The 25,588-nt window shown below is 43.8% G+C and overlaps 2 protein-coding genes across 2 annotated transcripts in view; both read right to left on the reverse strand.

Moving 5' to 3' along the window:
• Window positions 1–25,588, reverse strand: part of LOC123765117 (uncharacterized) — a 936,064-nt gene that overhangs the window by 571,911 nt on the left and 338,565 nt on the right. The gene's annotated exons all lie outside the window — the stretch shown is intronic.
• LOC138369812 (uncharacterized) lies at window positions 11,553–15,988 on the reverse strand. Its single transcript, XM_069333555.1, has 2 exons — window positions 12,467–15,988; window positions 11,553–12,076 (listed from the first exon to the last, which is right to left on the reverse strand). The coding sequence occupies exon 1, from the start codon at window positions 15,830–15,832 to the stop codon at window positions 13,211–13,213; it is 2,622 nt and encodes an 873-aa protein (XP_069189656.1). The 5' UTR covers window positions 15,833–15,988; the 3' UTR covers window positions 11,553–12,076; window positions 12,467–13,210.

A 25,588-nucleotide genomic window follows, 5' to 3' on the forward strand; every position in this document is an offset into this window, starting at 1 on the left:
TACAGGTTATAGTTGTGTGTGTGTAAACTAAAGTCTTTGAAAATGTAATAAGTTTTTACGAAACGCGTTCATGTGTCGTGTCAGACTAGAAATAAAAATGAATTTTGGAGAATTGATTTTTCAGTTACTATCAACAGTGAAAAGAAACATAAGAAATATTGAGAAAATTCGTGTTAGAATTATTAATATTACTTTTTCGGTCATATTTAATAATATATGTTTATAAAAAAGACTGCTACCAATATATATATATATATATATATATATATATATATATATATATATATATATATATATATATATATATATATATGGCCCAACTTTCCTAAACACGAGAGTCAAGTATACAACTTTAGAACACTTTCCCACCAGGAGACTCGAACCCTAGCCAGCACAGAAGCCTTCCAGCAACTGGCATAACAGGTACGCCTTAACCCTCTCCACCACCTGCTCAGACCCTTAAAAGAGATGGTAATTTCGGAGTATTTAAATACCACAAAGATCACCACCTCCCAAGAGCACTAGAGCAAGTGAGGGGTCATATAGACGTTAATTTCATCAAGTCCCTGTTAATATGGGAAGACACAGTGTCTATGCTTAAGGCACAACTCTCCTAAACACGAGAGTCAAGTATACAACTTTAGAACACTTTCCCACCAGGAGACTCGAACCCTAGCCAGCACAGAAGCCTTCCAGCAACTGGCATAACAGGTACGCCTTAACCCTCTCCACCACCTGCTCAGACCCTTAAAAGAGATGGTAATTTCGGAGTATTTAAATACCACAAAGATCACCACCTCCCAAGAGCACTAGAGCAAGTGAGGGGTCATACAGACGTTAATTTCATCAAGTCCCTGTTAATATGGGAAGACACAGTGTCTATGCTTAAGGCACAACTCTCCTAAACACGAGAGTCAAGTATACAACTTTAGAACACTTTCCCACCAGGAGACTCGAACCCTAGCCAGCACAGAAGCCTTCCAGCAACTGGCATAACAGGTACGCCTTAACCCTCTCCACCACCTGCTCAGACCCTTAAAAGAGATGGTAATTTCGGAGTATTTAAATACCACAAAGATCACCACCTCCCAAGAGCACTAGAGCAAGTGAGGGGTCATATAGACGTTAATTTCATCAAGTCCCTGTTAATATGGGAAGACACAGTGTCTATGCTTAAGGCACAACTCTCCTAAACACGAGAGTCAAGTATACAACTTTAGAACACTTTCCCACCAGGAGACTCGAACCCTAGCCAGCACAGAAGCCTTCCAGCAACTGGCATAACAGGTACGCCTTAACCCTCTCCACCACCTGCTCAGACCCTTAAAAGAGATGGTAATTTCGGAGTATTTAAATACCACAAAGATCACCACCTCCCAAGAGCACTAGAGCAAGTGAGCCTTAAGCATAGACACTGTGTCTTCCCATATTAACAGGGACTTGATGAAATTAACGTCTATATGACCCCTCACTTGCTCTAGTGCTCTTGGGAGGTGGTGATCTTTGTGGTATTTAAATACTCCGAAATTACCATCTCTTTTAAGGGTCTGAGCAGGTGGTGGAGAGGGTTTCCGCCGATCTGGAGTCTCTATGACGTAGTTGTTGTTACTTCTGCACTCTTTGACGCGGTAGGGTCCTGAAAACCTGTTTTGTAAAGGTGAACCTGGGATAGGGAAGTATGCTAGAATGAAGTCTCCTGGCTTAAATTTTCGTACTTTGCTGGTCTGATCGTAATGAGTCTTCATCCTCTCCTGGGCTTTCAATAGATTATCATGGGCAAAACGGTGGACTCTCTCTAGAATGTGTTGAAGGTTTTGAAGAAACTGGGGCACATTCTGATGCTCACTGAAGGTGGCATCTCGGAGAGAGTCTTTGAAAGCCTTAAGGGGAGTACGGCACTTACGGCCGTAGAGCATCTCATAAGGAGATACTCCTAGGGACTCATTGGGGAGACTTCTGTAAATACACATTATAAGGGCGATTTGCTTATCCCAATCCTTAGAGGTTTCACTACAAAACTTTTTCAAGAGTGCTTTGATAGTCTGATGACTACGTTCAAGAGAACCCTGTGAAGCAGGATGATAGGGGCTGGACAATACCTGTTTGATGTTGAACTCCTCCAGTGTCCTTTTGAAGAGATCACTGGTGAAGTTGGTACCACAGTCGCTCTGAATCTCCCTGGGAAATCCGTATTGAGTGAAGATCTTCAATAGATGTTTTACAACCGTAGCAGCCGTGATGTTCTTCACTGGTACTGCTATGGGAAATCTGGTGGTAGGACACAGGATGGTTAGGATGTAGGCGTTACCTGAACTGGTCCGAGGTAAAGGACCAACACAGTCTATTATGAGTCTGTGGAAAGGTTCCGCAGGCACCTGTATGGGAATCAGTGGCGCTCTGGGAATGGAGATGTTCGGTTTGCCTGCCATCTGACATGTATGACACTGTTTTACGTACTGTTTGACGCTATTTACCATACCTGGCCAGTAGTAGTCTTGACGAATTCCATGGTAAGTCTTGTTGAAGCCGTAGTGGGAGAATGCTCCGTGGGCCAGGTGTAGAATAGTGGGCCGCAGACTGGTAGGAATCACAAGTTGTTCGATGTTGGCCCAATCGTCCTCCTCCTTCAGTTTACTGGGTCTATATCTGCAGTAGAGCAAGTCGTTCTCTAGGAAGAACCCAGGAATACTGTCGGGTTGAGTCTTAGCCTGGAAAAACAATGGTGTTAAAGTAAGATCTTCCCTCTGCAACTTACAGAACTCCAACTTGGTCAGATGCGGGGGTAGTTTCTGAGGGTCTTGAGGGACAGCGGTAGCAGTAGAGTCAGCTGGCTGTGGACGTGCGGCTTGTGCACGGGTGGTCACAAGAACCGGAGGAGAAACTTCATCACTCTCTTGAACCTCTGCTGGAACATACTCTAGAATAGGGTTACTTGGCACAGAGTTACACACCTGGGGTTTGTCCATGACGATCAGGTTGGTCGGTTGCAGGTCTTCTACCAAGTCGTTGCCTAGGAGAAGTTACACTCCAGGCATGGGAAAAGGCTTTTCCCTGACGGCGACTTGGACTTCTCCGTTCACGTAGGGACAATCCAGGTGGACTCTGGCGAGAGGGTATGGAGTGGTAGCAGTGAGGTCAGTGATGAAGACAGTTTCTCCGGTGTAGACGATGTTGGGCACAGCCGACTTCAAGATGATCAATTGAAGAGCCGCTGTGTCCCTCAAGATCTTCAATTTGAAACGTCCCTCCGGATTTGAACCGTTGGCAGAGACAGTTCCAGTATACAGGTGGTTACTGAAAAGAGAAAGATCATTAACATCAACACCAACATTCATCACATGCTTACCGGACTTAGGAGGAGTTGGTTTGGGTTTTTGTTGGTCGGTGGTTCCCTTGTATTGAGACTTACCACACTTGTCTATGGTATGTCCATAGAGTCTACAATACTTGCAGTACAGTTGCGAACCAGCTTGATCAGGGCTCACTTTCTCGTAACTGTACCAAGACTTCTTACTGGAGGATGGTTCGGGTGTCAGCCGGTGGATGAGGCTGTAAGTGTCAGCCGACTTAGCACACTTCAGGTAGTCGGTTTCTTCTTTATCTGCTAAGTAGAGACGGACAGGAGGCGGCACACGCCTCAAGAATACTTCAACTAACATCAGGTTGACGAGTTCTGTAAAAGTAGAGACATGTGCTGCTTCCAGCCATTTCATGAAATATCTCCGTTTTGTGTTAGCAAACTCAAGGAAGGTAGTGGTACTTGCCTTCAGGTGGTCACGGAATTTCCTTCTATAACTTTCAGTAGAGAGGAGGTAGGCGTCCAACACTGCTTGTTTCAGAGTGTGGTAGTCATTCTCAGACGCCAAAGTACTGAGTGTGACTGCAGCTCTACCTGTAAGATGGACTCTGAGAAGTGTGGCCCATTGGTCGACAGGCCAACTGAGTTGATTAGCAAGGGTTTCAAAGGTGGTAAAAAACACATCAACTTCTGCTTCTACAAAGGATGGCATTAACTTACTTGCATGTGATATATTAAAACTGACGGGAAGATTGGCAGTAGCTTGCTGGCGTTGAGCGAGGTGTGAAGTTTCCAACGTGTATTCTCGTTGACGACACTCTAGAGCCAGAGTCGCTTGTTGCTTGTCATGTTCACGTTGCATCTCCAACTCGCGTTGTTTGGTTTCAAGCTGTACTCGTTCACGTTCACGGAGTATTGCAACCTCACGTTCTTGTTCTTCTCTCCTCAAGGCAGCTTCACGTTCTTTGAGGGCGATTTGTCGTTCGTGTTCTTCCTTCCTCAAGGCAGTTTCACGTTCGTGTTCTTCTCTCCTCAAAGCAGCTTCGCGTTCTTTGAGGGTGATTTCTCGTTCTTGTTCTTCCCTCCGTATGGCAGCTGTTCGTTCTTCAATCTTGGCCAGCTCTAGTTTGAGTTTCATCGTTGCCAAATCAGTTTTATCTGCAATATAGTAAGTTTCATGAGTTTCAGAGTCTATCTTACCTTGCTCTAAATAGTAATCCAGCAACAGGTTGTGTAGGTCATTTTTGTTGGCTTGGTAGGGAACTTCTAGTTGATACTCATGTGCAAGAGTTTGTAATTCAGTCCTCTTGGCACGACTTAAAGTCCCTATTTCACCTGCTGGATTTGCACGGAAAGCTTGGAGACGAAACATGGTGAAATTAGCAAATAAATATACACGAATATTCAGTTATAGTGAATGTCAGAAACAGGACAACGTGGCAACTGGTACCTATCCTGTGGGATCTTTAACAATTAAAGTTAAGTACAAGGTGGTAAATGATTAATTTAAATCAAGGGCGCAGGAAATCTTGTACCCGGTACTCATGTAAGAGGATAAGGGCAAGAAAATCCTACTAACAAATGAAATAGAGTTTCGAAAACAAATGAAACAGTTAATTGCCTCAAAAGTAAAATTGGTAGTCCAAGGATGTAGGCATACCTTGCCGAGTCTCTATAGGACATAAAGCAAGTTTTTCCTACTGAATTTAATATGATACTTACAGAATTAGCGAACTTTTGTGCTCTGAAAAAGTAAGCTAATTCCCTACCGTTGTATGTATCATCATCTCTGACTGACGTGTAGGGGTGCGAGGTGTCAACTGGTGACGAGAACTGCTGCTGAGGTCCCAATTCAGCAACTAAAGTTCGAGCTAGAGGAACTATGGCCCTCTTTGTCCTCCTACAGTCAGATTGCAGAAGATTCGGTGCTCTTGACCCGGGGCAGACCACAGTACCAGGGTACCAATATGATGATCTGTCAAAATGAGAAATATCCAAGGGACAAAGATGGTAAACACGAGTAATAACACGGAGGGAGAGATGACCAATTAAGAGTATGACTGCGGCCTACAGTCACCACGTAATCCAAAGTTGTCTCACCTTCACCATATGTTACTCTCGTAATGCACAATACACGACACCATATAAAAATGAAATTGAATATGAGAAATAGTAAAAGCAACGTTAACAAAGTTAAATACGCTTACCATAAATTACCACTTGGCACCAGTACCTGAGTGAAGCTCCTAGGACAGGCCCCCATATAATATGTGACGGTAACGCGTTGGTGTTCGGCTGTTCAAAACTAGGGGTATGGCCTCGTCACATAGAATAAAAAAAAAATAGAAAATCTGGAACTTCGTCTGTGGTAAGGTAAGGAGAAGACACACAAAACACAAGTAAATTTTAACAATGGAATTTTAATTACGTTAGATAAACAAAACATGAATAAAATGGATATACAAATTCGTATAATAAAATCAATCAATCAAAATAATATAAATAAGTAAATGACAAAATGAAAAGTTACGTTAAGACAAGTGAGCAATAACAAGCTGTGCAATATATAATAAAATGAGAGGTGCGGGAATATTGGCTTTAAGCTATCACCTCTCTTAGTACACGTAAGCCAAGCGCTTAGTCTACCAGGAAGAAGTGTTAACCGTATGAAAGCACTGAATATTCTGAGGACTGAGGTCGTGGCGGCCCCAGACATCAAGTAGTATGGGGGGGTGGAGTGCAGTTGCAGCCAGACCGGCGGCCAATCAGCGAGTAGCCGGCAACAAGACAGGTAGTTTGGCGGTTTGAGGCTGAGCAGGTGTCCCTGGCTGCATACGTTTTGCGCTCTGGCAAACCTTGGAGATGTTGTTGTCGTTGTTGGACATTTCTTTCATAGTAGTTTTATATATTTGTAGTGATGTATTTTTGGAGGGAAGAGCAGGCTCAATCTCTTGAAGGAGATTATCGTCACAATATATATATATATATATATATATATATATATATATATATATATATATATATATATATATATATATATATATATATATAACTGAAAACTCACACCCCAGAAGTGACTCGAACCCATACTCCCAGGAGCAACGCAACTGGTATGTACAAGACGCCTTAATCCACTTGACCATCACGACCGGACAATAATGAGGTGATAGCCGAGGCTATTTGAACCACCCCACCGCCGGCACTCGGATAGTAATCTTGGGCATAGCATTTTACCAAATCACCTCATTCTTTGGGGCACACGTGAGGAACACAAATGCGAACAAGCCTGAATGGTCCCCAGGACAATATGCAACTGAAAACTCACACCCCAGAAGTGACTCGAACCCATACTCCCAGGAGCAACGCAACTGGTATGTACAAGACGCCTTAATCCACTTGACCATCACGACCGGACAATAATGAGGTGATAGCCGAGGCTATTTGAACCACCCCACCGCCGGCACTCGGATAGTAATCTTGGGCATAGCATTTTACGAAATCACCTCATTCTTTGGGGCACACGTGAGGAACACAAATGCGAACAAGCCTGAATGGTCCCCAGGACAATATGCAACTCAAAACTTCCTCACGTGTGCCCCAAAGAATGAGGTGATTTGGTAAAATGCTATGCCCAAGATTACTATTCGAGTGCCGGCGGTGGGGTGGTTCAAATAGCCTCGGCTATCACCTCATTATTGTCCGGTCGTGATGGTCAAGTGGATTAAGGCGTCTTGTACATACCAGTTGCGTTGCTCCTGGGAGTATGGGTTCGAGTCACTTCTGGGGTGTGAGTTTTCAGTTGCATATTGTCCTGAGGACCATTCAGGCTTGTTCGCATTTGTGTTCCTCACGTGTGCCCCAAAGAATGAGGTGATTTGGTAAAATGCTATGCCCAAGATTACTATCCGAGTGCCGGCGGTGGGGTGGTTCAAATAGCCTCGGCTATCACCTCATTATTGTCTGGTCGTGATGGTCAAGTGGATTAAGGCGTCTTGTACATACCAGTTGCGTTGCTCCTGGGAGTATGGGTTCGAGTCACTTCTGGGGTGTGAGTTTTCAGTTGCATATTGTCCTGGGGACCATTCAGGCTTGTTCGCATATATATATATATATATATATATATATATATATATATATATATTGGAGTATACTGGCAGCAGGCTTCCTTTTAAACATGTCTCATTAAATATGTCCGCATATTCTGTATTTACTATCTTCTGATGTAGGGCTTCTATCCCTTTAACTGTTTTCTTAGCATCTGGGCTTAGCTGAAAGAGGAGTTCTCCAAAACTTATTTTCGTAATTTCAAAGTGAAGAAAAAAGTTAATTACTATAGAATGTATTACACTTATTTATACAATTTGCACAACGTTTCGAACCTCCATGGTTCATTCTCAAGTGAAAAGAATTTTCAGAACTGGTTGATTTATACCCGCACTAGGTCAGGTGATAAAACAATAAAGGTAAAAACATGGGGGATACATAAGGGATAAATGTGAGGTGAAACATAGAGGCTGCAGAAGGCTTATTGGCCCATACGAGGCAGCTCCTATCTACATACAAAGATTAATCAGGTGTAATTGGCCTGTGATGTTGAACAGTGTCTTCTGTGTTGGCATCGTTATGTTCTGGTCTTGTCCTTACTCTCATGGTGGGTAGAGTAAATAGTTCCGTGATTTGGGTGTTCATGGTAGGTTGTTCTTTTCTTATGTGAATTGCCTCAAGAATTTGTAATCTTCTTGCATCTGGGTTTTGTCTATTATACAGGTATTTTTTATCAACATTTCTCTTGTTAGGGTGATGTCATGGGCTTGTCTCATGTGATTCCTGGGGGCACCGGATTGAAGATGACTTGTCAAACGCCTCGTCAGCTTGGTCGACGTCATACCTATGTACTTAGATTGAAGGTTACATCCTTCGTTGGGGCAAGTGTACATGTATACAACGCTTGACTCCTGTAGAGGGTTCTCCGTCGGTTTCGGGCTCTTTTTGATAAGGAGTTCGGAAGTCTTCTTGGTTTTGTAGAATATGATCAGGTCTATGTTTTGGTTAGGAATAGTGCTTTTTACTCCTTTACGGATTATTTCTTTCATTATTCTTTCCTCTTTTATATGTTCACTGTGCATGGTTGATTTGTAATATAATTTTATTGGAGGTATTGTGGTTTCTGTTCTAGGTTCTGAATTATACCAACGGTCCAAGTGTCTTCTTATAGCAGCGTTTATTTCCGCGTTGCTATATCCGTTGTTCACCAATACCTGAGTTACTCTTTCAAAATCTCTACTCACATTGATTCATTCGGAGCAGTGGGTAAGCGCTCGACGAATATAAGCATTGAGAACACTGGCTTTGTATCTTTGGGGGCACTCACTTCTACCGTTCAGGCATAATCCTATGTTGGTGGGCTTGGTATATACGTTGGTGCTTAAAGAGGTTCCTGTTTTTGTTATTAGTACATCCAGGAATGGCAGACTGTTATTTTCACTATTTTCATGTGTAAATCGGAGTACTGACTCTCTCTCTAGATGGCTTTTTAGATCAATTAATTCATCTGAGTCATATATATATATATATATATATATATATATATATATATATATATATATATATATATATATATATATATATATATGCGAACAAGCCTGAATGGTCCCCAGGACAATATGCAACTGAATTATATATATATATATATATATATATATATATATATATATATATATATATATATATATATATATATATATATATATGTCGTACCTAGTAGCCAGAACGCACTTCTCAGCCTACTATGCAAGGCCCAATTTGCCTAATAAGCCAAGTTTTCATGAATTAATTGTTTTTCGTGAATTAATTGCTCCACCATTCCCTCATCCTCCTAACCATTCCCCACCCCCCCGTCCCCCTGGTCCTCCCAACAATTACCCTCCTCGCCCCTCCCTTTCTTCTACCCACCTTCCCCCACTCCTGTCTTTTCATCCTCCCCACTGTCTCTTCCGATGCATTCCCAAATGATGTGATGTTCCCATCAGAAAATTGAGAGCATCAAATTTTCTGATTTTCCCATCACTGAAATGTAAGAAAAACAGCTAAAAAACGAAACGAAAACAAAATAAAAAAGTAAAAAAAAAACATACCCATGAAATAAACATGAAATGAACAGGGTGGTAAACAACAAAGCTCAATTCCAATGCAATGTCACACAAAATAATTCAATCAAAATGAAAATAAATCGAAATTTATGAAAATTTAATTTATCAATGAAATCGTAAACATTGAAATGTAATCTTAATATATTTAGTATAGCGTGAATTGTGCTTACATGCAACAGATGGCATTGTTTTTAAACCAAAAAAATGTTTTTACCAGTCACATGTGTGTGGCATCTATACTTATACTCATGAAATGAACGGTATGGTAAGCAACACAGCTCAATTCCAACGCAAATTCACACAAAAAAATTACATCAAAATGAAAATCAATGGAAATCTATGAAAATTTAATTTGTCAATGCAATCGTAAACATTGAAATGATATTGTAACATATTTCGTATAATGTGTGTTGCTCTTACGTGCAACAGATGGCACTGTTAAAAAAATGCATGTTTTTATCTGTCACAGGTGTAGTATCTATATAGTAGGTATATAAAAGCATGCACGTATTCGAATGCAATATTGCGTCAAAATTTCAAAGCAAACGGTGAAGGACTATTGGAGATTACATCGTGTGTTGCTCTTACATATTTGCAATTTGATGTTATTTAAAAAAAAAAGTTTTTTCCTGTCACAGGTAAGGCATGTATTTAGTAGGTATATAAAAACACGTGCCTATTCAATTGCAACATTGTGTCAAAATTTTGAAGCAATTGGTAAAGACGTTTCGACGATTTTCTTCACATGAAAAACACAGTTTTTCAGGAAAAGCATGTGTTTTCCCGTCACAGACGTGACATCTATATAGTACGTATATAAAAACTCGCTCGGATGCGAATGGAACGTTGTGTGAAAATTTGAAAGCAATCAGTGAAGAACTTTCAGAGATTCGTGATTTTGAACAAATGAACATTTATATTTTTATTTATATACTGTTATGTCCCCAGATAGCCTGAAAAACGAGTCTACCCCTTGTGAGAGTTATTCACCAAACCAGACTGAACTGAGAGGTCAAAGGAAATGTAGACATGTGAGTATATATTAAATACTAGGCTAATGTTGATAAATTGTTAAAAGCAAGGGCAGAGGATAAATATGTAAATAAATGACTTGACATGAGATGTCGAGAGTTTGTTGGCAAAGTATGAGGCTCACTGCAGACATCTTGACCTCACTGGAGCAATATGAGTCGGGAGAGGAGGTTGCATTGCCTTTGTGTCCCTGGCAGTGAGGGAAGAATCTCTAGTTTTGTGGTCCGTCAAGAGGAGGAACTAGTCAGGCGTTCGTGTGTGAAGCCTGGGGACAACTTAGTGCTCGAGTCAGGACCACGAGAGGCTGGTGAAGAAGTTTAATAGCGATTTTGGAGGCGACAGAGATCGCCAACGTCGGAGGCCGAGACCTGAACACGCCCTGCACCAGATAAAATTTTGTGGTAAGGCTATTTGACCAGTTGGTAGTGTTTGCCTGTAGTTGATTGTGTGCCCAGCGATCGTGGCAAGTGTTTATAGGTATATTAGGTATATTTTATTAAGGCAGTAAGCGTTTTATAGACTGTGGGTTGGTTGGTGTAGTCGTCGTTGATCTTCCTCTACGGACAACCCAACCCACAACTCGGTAGAGTGCTTATACTAGGAGATCACCCTTGGCGCTTCTGGCTCTTGGAGAGGGGCTCAACGTCACACGTTCAGGGGATGCGGCTCCAACACTTAGCCTCGTCGTCACGTGCACACACCCACTCGAGCCGCTGTGACTCCCCACTCTCTCCTTATGAGATATGATCTCCTCAATCCCCCTATGACTTACTAGTATTACCTCCTACCCTGTCCACAGCAGTGGTTCTTGGTTCTTTCTCTCTCCTTCTTTACTACCTCCTGGGAAGCCTCACTAGGACAAGGGCAAACACCAGCAAATTGTGACACATTTACTGAACAAAGCACATACACGATACATACACACATATAATAATAATGAATCCTATACACTATAATATCACAATCAGGTTGCACTCCAACACCATCAGAACTCTATTATCAGCTTATCAAGTGGTACCCTACCTCCTGGTTCACCACCTGATACTATTAACCTCCTCAAGTTGATGAAGCCTACATACACTGTTGCACTATCAGCAAGATAATGTATATATAGAAAATCAGCATTTGAATGCAATAACATACACCAGTATAAATGTTCATTGATACTTCAGTATAAAAAATTCCTTGACATAAGAATGCCAACAGTCACTCACCTCTCACTGCGTCTTGCACGCTAATGACAACCAAACACTATCAACTCCCTACTAGTAATCCACCAGAACTTCCCCTTCCACCTCTGGAAGTTCACAACCCTATTTCTTTAGGTTCTTCCGGGCTTCACTACCAGGATCCTCTGCAGCTCCTCCCGGCTGCTATCATGAAGTTTCCTTGTGTAACTACGGTGCTTCACCCTTCTGTTAGGTTCTTCCACAGCTCTCTTGGCTGCTACACCACCTCTACAGAAGCACGTGACACTCCTCTTCACTGCTGCTTCTCCTCACAGCTCGAGGTCCTCTGCTCCACTACCTTGGAGTCTCATCAGCTACATCATCTGCTGGCTTCGAAGTTCTCAGCAACTTCTTCCCCAAAGACAAACCTGCAACCCATCGACGTTCCAATAAAACGTTCCCCTTTAACACATAAACAAAAATAACCACACAATATGCTTGCCTCAAACCTCTATCTGTCCTCTACATACAGTGAGAGTGGACTCCCCCGTTTTGGGCGGGTCCATACTCCACCTCGCCTGGTGTCGGTCCTCACTCACTGGGAGGGTCTTCCTCCGTCAAGAGCCCGGCTCCCTCAGTCTTCCGCCAGCGCTCAGAGGGGGCGGACGTCGCTCCGTGTTCCTCCCTCTTCACTCTCCTATTTCAGGCTTTCTGCCTTATTAAAACATGTCTAACTTATACATAAACATTGCTACTGTCGCTGGGCACACGACCAAACTACAATGCAATCACTATGAACTGGCGTATATCGTGCTTACCACAGATTAACTGGTCGAGGGCGCTTTCCCTCTGACGGCGTCTGGTCAGGGCGCTCCACACAGCCCACAATAATGCTTCTGGGCGATTTAATATCTGCTCGTCGACCAGGACTTGAGACCACAACGTTCCCAGCTCGATTCCACAGCTGGTACGTCTGCACACTTCTCTTCTCTTAGAGATATATCACTAGGGGTTCCCTTCTGGCGGGAGCTCAACGGAGCGCGGCTTCCCCCTGCGATGTCTGGCACTCAAGTGAGGTCAAAGCCCCTCCAGAAGCGAGCCTCACGCCTCCAGCAAAATGTCCACATCTCCTAGCCAGTCATTTATCTATTTCCTTACTTACTGCCCATAATCTTAAATTGTTTTACATATCCAATCAGCCATTTTTTCATATGGGTTATCACCTCAATGTTTGCTAGACCTTCTAGTTAGGTCAGGCTTGCTGAATAACTCTCAAGAAGGGAGACTCGTTTCTCCTGCAGGCTGAGATCATAACACTCCCCTCCCCTTATTTTTGAGAGTTATTCCAGTTGCAAAGCTCGGGATAATACATCCGCCACCACGCTGTCTCGTTCTTCACCCCATATACTCCCTTAGGAGTCTACAATTAGTTCGTTGCTCCTTGCAACATCCGGCTCACAACTCTCCAGGAACATGTTCTTCTCACAAATGATCTGACCTCTCTGGCACCTCTTGGCTAGGCTGTCCTCCTTGGACGCCTGCAATCCATTGGTCCACTCTACTTACTGTCTCCACCCTCCGTTTCCTCGTCTTCTTCTCTTCCCGTCCAGAGTCAGACATCTGCTGTCTGTACCTCCTCTGTCGTCTTCACACTTCCATCTACTGCCATTATACTTCCGCCTCCTGTCATCATACTTCACTCCCTCGTCTTCACCGACTATCCTCCCTTTCGTCTCATTTATCCGAGACCTCATCCTGTTTGACTCCCACCGAGTCCTCGGCTTTCCTCTATTCCTCCATGCTTGCATCATCATCCTCTTCCCACACTTCTCACCTCTATACCACTCCATTTCTTCTCCTTCAACTCTTCTTCGTTCCCTAAAAGTTTCTTCGGGCACCATACTACAACCAATAGCACTCGACTGTGCATGTCGCTCTACCTCTCCTAGAGTGCTCGTAAGCATCTCTCCACACATACTGTCTCTTCTCCTTTCATTTTCCCGGCTATTACTCTTCTTCACTATCTCTACTCTACGGTTTCTGTGAAACATGTCAACTCCTGACATCTCAAACAACTTAACTCTACTACCCAAATGCCTCTGTGCTCGTGGACAACTTGACGCTCTACTCTCGTCCTCTGTATGTCCACATCCTTCCTCATTCCTACTCAGCACAGTTGCATTCACTTTCCGACTCTTAATTTCAGCAGTCTGGGCTCTACTCAGGTCCGCTCTCTTCACATGAGTCTTCTTCGGCTGGGTCATCTTCACTTTTGACCTCACCGAGACTCCATTTTCCTGGGCTGGACCTTCATCAAATAGCCATGCTATATCTACATCGATATCTTCTACCGGTTTAATTGACACTGTCTCATCTTCTCCAGCGTCTTCCTTGTCGGCCACCTCTGTCTTCATCACTACCGAGACAGGGTACTCAATGGCTTGGCGGTCTCCTGACTCATCTCCTTGGATGTCAGTCAGGTTCACACTCTCAGGTGTCCCACCCGTGCCGTGGCCTTCTGGGCTCTCCTCTGGCACAGTCTCCGCCATGACTCTTGTCAACACCTTTGTCCCGCACAAGTCATTCCCTAGGATCACTTGGACTCCTGGAATAGGTATGTCGGGGCACACTCCCAACATCACCTCTGCCGACACATATTCCGACCTTAGCTGGACAGTACATACGGGCATGTCACTCTCAGACAATAACCCATATACTTTCATCCTACTCCTGCCAGCTAACCGTCGATCATTCCCAATCAGGCTTCTCGTAATCAAGCTCTGATTAGCTCCGGTATCTCTTAAGATACCAACTTCTACCTCAGGTTGGCCTCCTACACTGATCCAACCTTTGCTCATGAATGGCCTATACCTCTCGTTCACTAAGTTCACCTTCTGTGGTTTGTCTCGGAACACATTAGTATATTTACTTCGGGGGTCACACATGGCCAGGGTCACAACTCTCTTGCCCTGCCGACAATCTCGCATCACGTGACCCAATCCGTTACAATTGTAACATCTCATCTGGGAGAAATCTCTCCTATACGTACCAGAGTAGCTCTGACTCTGCCCACTCGTATTGGAGTTCCTCGGGCCAGACGTACTACTCGTACTCTGTGGAGCTTTACTGGACTCTTGATTCCCTGGATAACGATTAGTTTCTCGTTTAGCTCCTCCATCCTCACTTCCAGACGAAGTGCGCGACCTACTCTTCTGAGTTTTAGGGTACTTACTTTTATCTGCCCATTTATCAAAATTTTTCTCATCCCAGACTCTTCTGGGCCTCTCGTAATTTCTTCCTCCCCAGACTCCATTGGATCTGCCATTGCTGCGTCTCGCCTCGCTTCTCACTCTGTTCTCCCTTAAGCTCTTGTATGCTTCAGTAATCATATCCGCCCTTTCTGCGGCATCTTTCACCTCCTTTATCCCTGCTTCTTGGATCTTGAACTTTGTTTCGGGATGCATCATCTCCAAGAACTTCTCCATGACCATCAGTTGCTTCAGGTCAGCATAAGATCCAACTCCAGCAGCCTCAATCCACTTCTGGAATCGTCTTTCCAGATCCCTTGCTGTCTCAGCAAACGTACATGCTCCAACTTTGATCATTTCTCTGAAGCGCTTCCTATAAGCTTCTGAGGTTAACTGAAACGAGCGCAAAATGCTGCTCTTTACCGTGGCATAATCCTGGCACTCTTCCAGTGACAATTGGGTGTATGCCTCCCTGGCTGCACCGGTCAATCTTAACTGGACCAGCTGGGCCCATTCCTCCTGTGGCCACTCCTTGATGCTGGCTACTTTCTCAAAATGCTCGAAGAAGCTCTCTGCCTCTTCGGGCACAAACAAGGGAATGTCCTTCTCCCTAACCCTAACATCTGGTGGGTGTGATACCTGGGTGGTGCTCTCTGGCAACCCATGTTCAATCCTTTGTTCAGCCAAGGTTCTATTCGCTTCTATCTGCATTTGTTTTGTTCTCTCTTTTTCTTTTTCGACCTGGGCTTTTTCTTTTTCGACCTCTAGTCTTGCTTTCTCTTTTTCTTTCTCTTGTTCCAACTCCAGTTCTCTTATTCTGGTTTTCTCTTTTTCTACTTCCAGTTTGGTTTTCTCGGCTTCATTTTTCATCTGGAGTTCCAATTTCATCTTTTCCAGCTGGAACTGTCTCTCCTTGTCCTCTCGTTGTTGCTGCATCTGGAGCTCTAACTGGAATCTCTCCAAGCTCCTATTTCGGCTACTCCTGCTACTGCGGCTACTCCTGCTGCTCCTACTTGATCCCTGGGATCTCACGTCATCCTGCCCATCATCCTCCTTTCCACTTTCAGCTCCTTTCTGGGCTCCTTGTTCTGCCGCTTCACTTTTGGCTCTTGACTGCCTCAGGATCTCATCCTTCATCCCAGCTACTTTAGATGCTTTCAACCTGATGCCACATTTTTCTGCTATTTGTTTCAATTGATCCCTCGTGCAACCTTCCAAGTCCTCAGGCTTGCCTGACTCCACAAATGCTTGCACCTTATCCATCTTTGTCCTGCGAGTCTTCCCAAGAGAGAATATACACCTGCGTTCACACAGTTTATCTATTTCAGCAAGGGTGTACAAATCCACTCTTGGACAGGGTGTGGGTGTGTCAGTTCACTATCCCGGACAGGCCCCCAATTTTTTATAGACTGTGGGTTGGTTGGTGTAGTCGTCGTTGATCTTCCTCTACGGACAACCCAACCCACAACTCGGTAGAGTGCTTATACTAGGAGATCACCCTTGGCGCTTCTGGCTCTTGGAGAGGGGCTCAACGTCACACGTTCAGGGGATGCGGCTCCAACACTTAGCCTCGTCGTCACGTGCACACACCCACTCGAGCCGCTGTGACTCCCCACTCTCTCCTTATGAGATATGATCTCCTCAATCCCCCTATGACTTACTAGTATTACCTCCTACCCTGTCCACAGCAGTGGTTCTTGGTTCTTTCTCTCTCCTTCTTTACTACCTCCTGGGAAGCCTCACTAGGACAAGGGCAAACACCAGCAAATTGTGACACATTTACTGAACAAAGCACATACACGATACATACACACATATAATAATAATGAATCCTATACACTATAATATCACAATCAGGTTGCACTCCAACACCATCAGAACTCTATTATCAGCTTATCAAGTGGTACCCTACCTCCTGGTTCACCACCTGATACTATTAACCTCCTCAAGTTGATGAAGCCTACATACACTGTTGCACTATCAGCAAGATAATGTATATATAGAAAATCAGCATTTGAATGCAATAACATACACCAGTATAAATGTTCATTGATACTTCAGTATAAAAAATTCCTTGACATAAGAATGCCAACAGTCACTCACCTCTCACTGCGTCTTGCACGCTAATGACAACCAAACACTATCAACTCCCTACTAGTAATCCACCAGAACTTCCCCTTCCACCTCTGGAAGTTCACAACCCTATTTCTTTAGGTTCTTCCGGGCTTCACTACCAGGATCCTCTGCAGCTCCTCCCGGCTGCTATCATGAAGTTTCCTTGTGTAACTACGGTGCTTCACCCTTCTGTTAGGTTCTTCCACAGCTCTCTTGGCTGCTACACCACCTCTACAGAAGCACGTGACACTCCTCTTCACTGCTGCTTCTCCTCACAGCTCGAGGTCCTCTGCTCCACTACCTTGGAGTCTCATCAGCTACATCATCTGCTGGCTTCGAAGTTCTCAGCAACTTCTTCCCCAAAGACAAACCTGCAACCCATCGACGTTCCAATAAAACGTTCCCCTTTAACACATAAACAAAAATAACCACACAATATGCTTGCCTCAAACCTCTATCTGTCCTCTACATACAGTGAGAGTGGACTCCCCCGTTTTGGGCGGGTCCATACTCCACCTCGCCTGGTGTCGGTCCTCACTCACTGGGAGGGTCTTCCTCCGTCAAGAGCCCGGCTCCCTCAGTCTTCCGCCAGCGCTCAGAGGGGGCGGACGTCGCTCCGTGTTCCTCCCTCTTCACTCTCCTATTTCAGGCTTTCTGCCTTATTAAAACATGTCTAACTTATACATAAACATTGCTACTGTCGCTGGGCACACGACCAAACTACAATGCAATCACTATGAACTGGCGTATATCGTGCTTACCACAGATTAACTGGTCGAGGGCGCTTTCCCTCTGACGGCGTCTGGTCAGGGCGCTCCACACAGCCCACAATAATGCTTCTGGGCGATTTAATATCTGCTCGTCGACCAGGACTTGAGACCACAACGTTCCCAGCTCGATTCCACAGCTGGTACGTCTGCACACTTCTCTTCTCTTAGAGATATATCACTAGGGGTTCCCTTCTGGCGGGAGCTCAACGGAGCGCGGCTTCCCCCTGCGATGTCTGGCACTCAAGTGAGGTCAAAGCCCCTCCAGAAGCGAGCCTCACGCCTCCAGCAAAATGTCCACATCTCCTAGCCAGTCATTTATCTATTTCCTTACTTACTGCCCATAATCTTAAATTGTTTTACATATCCAACCAGCCATTTTTTCATATGGGTTATCACCTCAATGTTTGCTAGACCTTCTAGTTAGGTCAGGCTTGCTGAATAACTCTCAAGAAGGGAGACTCGTTTCTCCTGCAGGCTGAGATCATAACAGCGTAAATAAGAGAATTAAGATGAGGCGACTATCTGGAGGGCGGAGTGACGCGTCCATCCTCTCCGGCGGCCAGTTGCTGACTGAGGGAGGTGGCGGTGGCTGCCAGCCCAGGCGAACACACAGGCATGTCACTCTCAGACAGCAGCCCATACACCTTCATCTTCCACCTGCCAGCTAACAGTCGATCATTCCCAATCATGCTTCTCGTAATCAAGCTCTGATTAACTCCGGTATTCCTTAAGATATCAACTTCTATCTCAGGACGTCCTTCTATACACACCCAACCTTTACTCATGAACGGCCTATACCGCTCGTTCACTAACTTTACTTTCTGTGGTTTGTCCTTGAATACATCAATACATTTATTTCGGGGGTCACACATGGCCAGGATCACAACTCTCTTGCCCTACCTACAATCTTGCATCAAGTGACCTAATCTGTTACAATTGTAACTTCTCATTTGTGAGAAGTCTCTTCTATATATTCCTGAGTGGCTCTGACTCCCCCCACTCATATTGGAGTTTCTCGGACCAGGCACATTACCTCTGTGGGGTTCGACTGGACTCTTGATTTCCTGGTTCACGATTAGTTTCTCATTTAACTTCTTCATCCTCACATTCAGACTAAGTGCCTGACCTACTCTTCTGAGTTTTAGGATACTTGCGTTTATCCTTCCATCTATCAAACTATTTCTCACCCCAGGCTTCCCTGGTTGTACTATAATTTCGTCCTCCCCAAGCTCCACTGGGTCTACCACTGTTATGCTCGTCTCACTCTTCACTTCACTTTCCCTTCGTGCCATCTTAATTCTCTCTTGTTCTATTTTAGCGGCCTCCTCCTTTATCTTAGCCAGTTCAGTCTTGGTTGTCTCTTGTTCAACTTTAGCTTTCTCTTGTCCAATTTTATGTTTCTCCTATTCAGGTTTAGCCTTTTCTTGTTCGGTTTTAGCTTTCTATTGTTCGGCTTTAGCTTTCTCTTGCTCAGCTTTGGCTTTCGCCTGTTCAAGCCGAGCCTGCCTCTCCTCACGTTGCAGTCATACCTCATTGTCTTCCGGTTTCATCTTCGGTTCCATCTCGCGTCTCTCAAGGCTGCTTTCCCTGCTGCTACTTGAGTTTACGTTGATTCCTTCGTCACTTGATGCGTCAACTGTTTCCTCTGAAACATCTTCCAACCTTCCGGGCATTTCATTCTGAGGCAGAGCCTCAGCTCCTCGCTGCACTGTGTTTCCTGTTCCTCACATTGGCACTTTACTTCCTTCTCTTCTTTTGCTTTTTGTTCCCTTAACCATGTTTGCAGCGCCTCGCATCTATCCTCTATCTCATCATGCCTCCCCCTTTAGGCCGAAATGGTCTTCTAACATCCTTATCTGCCTTCCCGTGCACATATCCAGAATCTTCTTCTCATGAGTTTTCCAGAACATGCTTACTCTGTCTACCTCCGTTAGTGCCCTGATTTCTTTCCTTATACTAGACGCCCTGTTTGATTTCAGACTAACACCATATATCCTAGCAATCAACCAAAGTTGTTCCAAGGTACAATTTTGCAAACTTTCATCATCACCTGTATCAATGTACTTCTGAGGTCTGGCAAGGTCTTTCACTGAACCTCTAAGTTTTTGTACCCCGCCATCCTGTCCTGTACTCACCTAATTGTGCTTGCGGGGTTTGAGCTTTGGCTCTTTGGTCCCGACTCTCAACTGTCAATCAACTCCTGTGGGTCTTCCCAAGAGAGAGAGGATGTATCTACGGTCACACAAGCTAACAATAGGTAGCCCACACAGCTGCCACAAATGGTGCATCAGTCCAACCTCCTGAACTCGAACTGAGGGCGTGTAAATCCAATAACCCGGACAGGCCCCTCAATATCTGTCCTGACCTGAGGGGGTCGGGGTTAATAAAGCTTAAACCTCCAAAGAGGTCTGGTTACTGCATTGTTGCTCACATACAGGTAGACAACGCCCCCGTACCACTCTCTGCCAGAACAGACAACCAACCTCGGCAGCCACGCTCCCACTACTGCCGGTCGACCACAATGAACTCTAGAGTGCTTGTAGTTTCCTCGTGAGATCACCCTGTACACCTTTTGATCTTAGAGAGGGGTTCAGTGTCACACATCTAGGGGTTGAGGCTCCAACACTGGCCTTGATGTTCTGTGCACACACCCTACTTGAGCCGCCGTGACTCCCCACTCTCTCCTTGTTTGGAATGATCTCTTCAATTTCCCTATTCTGAATTATTATTCCTTACTACTCTGTCCACTGCTGTGATCATTTTTCTCTCTCTCTCTCTCTCTCTCTCTCTCTCTCTCTCTCTCTCTCTCTCTCTCTCTCTCTCTCTCTCTCTCTCTCTCTCTCTCTCTCTCTCTCTCTCTCTCTGTGCCTCACTAGGACAAGGGCAAACACCTGTTAACTACACACATTTCATGAACAAAGAATATATACAGTTCACTATATAGAGGAGATGAAAATAGTGACATAAGACACTCCAAGCTACTACAACCTGGTTGTAATCCAATACTTTACCCTGGCTTCACCAGCCGTCTATATCAAGTGGTTGTCACTAGAAACATCTGCATATCTGCATAGAGAGTTTAAAGAGATGTTGAGTGAAGATACTTATGCTGTGTGAATACTTTCAGTTATATGTTAGTAGGGAAACGTTTTTAAAGGCATGGTGATGAAAATTGCAGGTTTGTTTGGAGGAGAAGTTGATGGAACTTCAAGGCTGTAGGAGTGAATGCTGAACTCTGTGGAAGAGCAGAGCCAGACAGTGAAGGGTGGACCTCAACCTGTGAAGAGGAGCAGTGAAGAATAGTTTCATATGTTTCTGTGGAATCAGTGGTGGAGCATCACTGGTGTTCGAAGAAAACTTCATTGTGTAGCAGCAAAGGAGAGCTGTAGAAGATCCCTTGTTGACAATTCTGGGAGAACCTAGAGATATACAGGGTAGTGAGCCTCTAGATACAGAGTGGAGGTTCATGGTGACTACTTATAATGCATTGGGAGAGTGCTTCAATGTCATTGGCGTGCAAAACGCACTGGAAGGTGGGTGATTGACCATTTTTGTGTTGGCGAATTTCTATGCAGATGTTTCTAGTGTCTCAGCCACAGGCAGAGCTTTATATACTTTCAAGATTGACTGTGTAATGTTGACGTTTCTAGTGTTACATCCATAGGCTGAATTATATATATTAGGGCTGATTGTATAGTATTATTACGACAAGTGTTAACCCCATTTGGTGAGGGAGTAATAAGTGGCAAGGCAGCAGTTGGACAACCACTTGATACTGATGGCTGGTGAAGCCAGGGTTGGATTACAACCAGGTTGTAGTAGCCTGGAGCGTCTTATGTAACTATTTTCATCTCTTTTATATAGTGTAATGCATATATTCTGTGTTAATTAAATGTGTGTAGTTAATAGGTGTTTGCCCTTGTCCTGGTGAGGCATCTCAGAAGTCAGAAGAGAGAGAGAGAGAGAGAGAGAGAGAGAGAGAGAGAGAGAGAGAGAGAGAGAGAGAGAGAGAGAGAGAGAGAGAGAGAGAGAGAGAGAGAGAGAGAGAGAGACAGAGAGAGAGAGAGAGACAGAGAGAGAGACAGAGAGAGAGAGAGATAGAGAGAGAGAGATAGAGAGAGATAGAGAGAGAGAGAGAGAGAGAGAGAGAGAGAGAGAGAGAGAGAGAGAGAGAGAGAGAGACAGAGAGAGAGAGAGAGAGAGAGAGAGAGAACAAGCTTGAATGGTCCCCAAGCATATAAGCAAATGAAAATTCCATACCCCTGAAGTGACTCGAACCTGGACCACCAGGAGCACATTGCAACTGGTGTGCACGGTGCCTTAAACCACTCGACGATCAGTGGTTTTTCATTCACATATATGCTTGGGTACCATTCAACCTTGTTCGCATTTGTGTTGCTCTCATGGCCCCACAAAATAAGGTGATTGGATGAAATAGCTATGGCCAAGATTATCATCAAAGCCGTCGGGGTGGTGGTTCAAATAGCCTTGGCTATCACCACTTTTTGTACGGTCACTCATGGTAGTTGAGTGGTTTAAGGCACCGTGTACACCAGTTGTAATATGCTCCTGGCGGTCCGGGTTCAAATCACTTCTGGGATGTGGAGTTTTCATTCGACAATCACTTCACTTTGTGTGGCCACGTGAGCAACACAAATGTAAACAAGCTTGAATGGCCCCCAAGCATATATGCGTCTGAAAACTCCACACCCCAGAAGTGACTCGAACCCGGGACAGCCAGGAGCTGTCAATCTCCTGGCTGTCGAGTGGAATGACAGCCAATCCACCGTCGCCCTCATCCTCCCCACCATCTCCCACTCCCCCATCCCCTCGTCCTTCCTATTATTCCCCTCCCCCTTCCCCTCGTCCTCGCCACCATCACCCCCTTCCCTGTCCCCTCGTCCTACCCAGTATTCCCCACTCCCTAATCTGATGCATTCCCAAATGATCTGATATTCCCATCAGAAATTGGGAACATTTAATGATCTGAAGTTTCTATCAATAAAATATAAGAAAGTTAAAAAACGAAATGAAAAATTAAAAAAAAAAATAAAAATAAACTATACTCACGAAATGAATGGTATGGTAAACAATAAGGCTCAACATCAACGCAATGTCACACAAAATAATTAAATCAAAATGAAAATAAATCAAAATCAATTAAAATTCAATTCGTCAATGTAATCAGAAACATTGTAATGGTATCATCAGATATTTAGTATAGTGCGAGTTGCTCTTACGTGCAAGAGATAGCGCTGTTTTTTAAAAAAAAGAATGTTTTTACCTGTCACAGGTCTGGCATCTATACTTATTCTCATCAAATGAACGGTATGGAAAACAACACAGCTCAATTCCAATGCAATGTCATATAAAATAAATAAATCAAAATGAAAATAAATCAAAATCTTTGAAAATTAAATTTATCAATGCAATCGGAAACACTGAAATGGAATCATAACATATTTAGTATAGCGTGTGTTTCTATTACGTGCAACAGATGGTGCTGTTTTAAAAAAAAGCATGTTTTTACCTGTCACAGGTGTGGCATCTATATAATAGGTATATAAAAACACGTGCGCATTCGAATGGAATGTTGTATCAAAATTTCAAAGCAATCGGTGAAGAACTTTTGGAGATTACAGTGTGTGTTGCCCTTACGTTCAACAGATGGCGCTGGTTTTCAAAAAAAGCATGTTTTTTCCTGTCACAGGTGAGCCATATATATAGTAGGTATATAAAAACACGCCCCTATTCGAATGCAACGTTGTGTCAAAATTTCAAAGCAATCGGTAAAGAGGTATTCGAAGATTTCCCTCACATGAAAAACACTTTAAAAACACAGTTAAAAAAAAAGTTTATTCCCATCACTATAAAATTTTGACACAAAGTTGCATTCAAATAGGCGCATCTTTTTATATATCTACTATATACATGCCTCACCTGTGCCAGGAAAAAACATGCTTTTTTTGATTGACAGCACCATCTGTTGGATAAATGAGCAACATACGCTGTAATCTCCGAAAGTTCTTCACCGATTGCTTTGAAATTTTGACAAAACGTTGAATTCGAATAAGCGCATCTTTTTATGTACCTAGTATATACATGCCACCCCTGTGACAGGTAAAAACATGCGTTTTTGAAAAACAGTGCCAACTGTTGCACATAATAGCAACATGCATGCTATACTAAATATGTCACGAATTCCATTTCAATGTTTCAGATTGCATTGATAAATTTTATTTCAAAGATTTTGATTTATTTTATTTTTTATTGAATTATTTTGTGTGACATTGTGTTGGAATTGAGTTGTGTTGTTTACCATACCGTTCATTTCGTAAGTATAAGTATAGATGCCACACCTGTGACAGGTAAAACTATGCTTTTCTTGAAAAACAGCGCCATCCGTTGCATTTAGGAACAACACACATGCTATATTAAATATGTTACAATTCTATTTCAATGTTTCTGATTGCATTAATAAATGGAATTTTCATAGATTTTGATTTATTTTCATTTTTATTAAATTATTCCATGTTAATTGCGTTGGAATTGAGCTGTGTTGTTTACCATAACGTTCATTTTATGAGTATAGTTTATTTTTTCATATTTTCATTTAATTTTTTAACTGTTTTTCTTATATTTCAGTGATGGGAACATCAGATCACTTGATTCCCAATTTTCTGATGAGAACATCAGACCATTTGGGAAGGCATCGGACGAGGGAGTGGAGAATGGTGGGGAGGACGAGGGGACGGAAGTGACAGATGGTGGGGAGGACGTGGGGACGGAAGTGAGAGATGGTGGGGAGGACGATGGGACCAGGGACCAGGGAGGGAGTAGTGATAGGGAAGGAAGAGGGGATGGGGGAGTTTGGGATGTTCGAGACGAGGGGATGGGGGAATGCAGAATTGTGTGGAGGACAAAGGGACAGGGGAGTGGGGCATGGTGGGAAGGAAGAGGGGGATGGTGGAGTGGGGAATGATTGGGAGGTCGATGAGACGGGTGAGGGGGGAATGGTGGGGAGGACTGGGGGACAGGGAAGGTTGTTGTAGCTCAGCAACGCACATGCGCTGTTGAGCCACAGCAACGCGTGGCCGGTTACTGCTAGTATAATATAAATATTACAAACCCAATACAATTTGTATACTTATAATTTACTCCGTCCACTGATGTTTGATAATATAAGCCAAGCCCTAGATGGAGCAAACTGCTTTGTCAGTGTTGCCGATGTCTGTTCATATATTTGTACCATGTTCATATGTTGTGGGGGAGCCGGTCGGTCGAGTGGACAGCACACTGGACTTGTGATCCTGTGGTCCCGGGTTCGATCCCGGGCGCCGGCGAGAAACAATGGACAGAGTTTCTTTCACCATATGCCCCTGTTACCTAGCAGTAAAATAGGTACCTGGGTGTTAGTCAACTGTCACGGGCTGCTCCCTGGGGGTGGAGGCCTGGTCGAGGACCGGGCCGCGGGGACACTAAAGCCCCGAAATCATCTCAAGGTAACCATGTGCTATGATTATTTAAGCAGGGTGCATGATCTAACAGTTCAGTAGGCCCCGTGAGCTAAGAACAGAATATTAATTAAACATCAAATATTCCCCTATAACTCTAGACTGGTTAAACTCAACTAAACTAAAATAAATAATAACAAAAAGTTCTTGAATGAGCATAAACAATTCTTTTGACTTAAGTACAGTTTACTTAAGAGTAGACTCATTCGTATATTTCCCATATATGAAGCTAAACAGGTATTGATTACTTACTATTTACAGATGACACCATCCAAAAGTAGGAACCTGCTTGA

The sequence above is a fragment of the Procambarus clarkii genome, chromosome 29, assembly GCF_040958095.1.
Source record: "Procambarus clarkii isolate CNS0578487 chromosome 29, FALCON_Pclarkii_2.0, whole genome shotgun sequence".
Classification (NCBI taxonomy): Eukaryota; Metazoa; Arthropoda; class Malacostraca; order Decapoda; family Cambaridae; genus Procambarus; species Procambarus clarkii.

Coding starts and splice junctions, on each gene's coding strand:
- LOC138369812 (XM_069333555.1), bottom strand. CDS start 15,832: ATGCAGCAACAACGAGAGGACAAGGAGAGACAGTTCCAGCTGGAAAAG.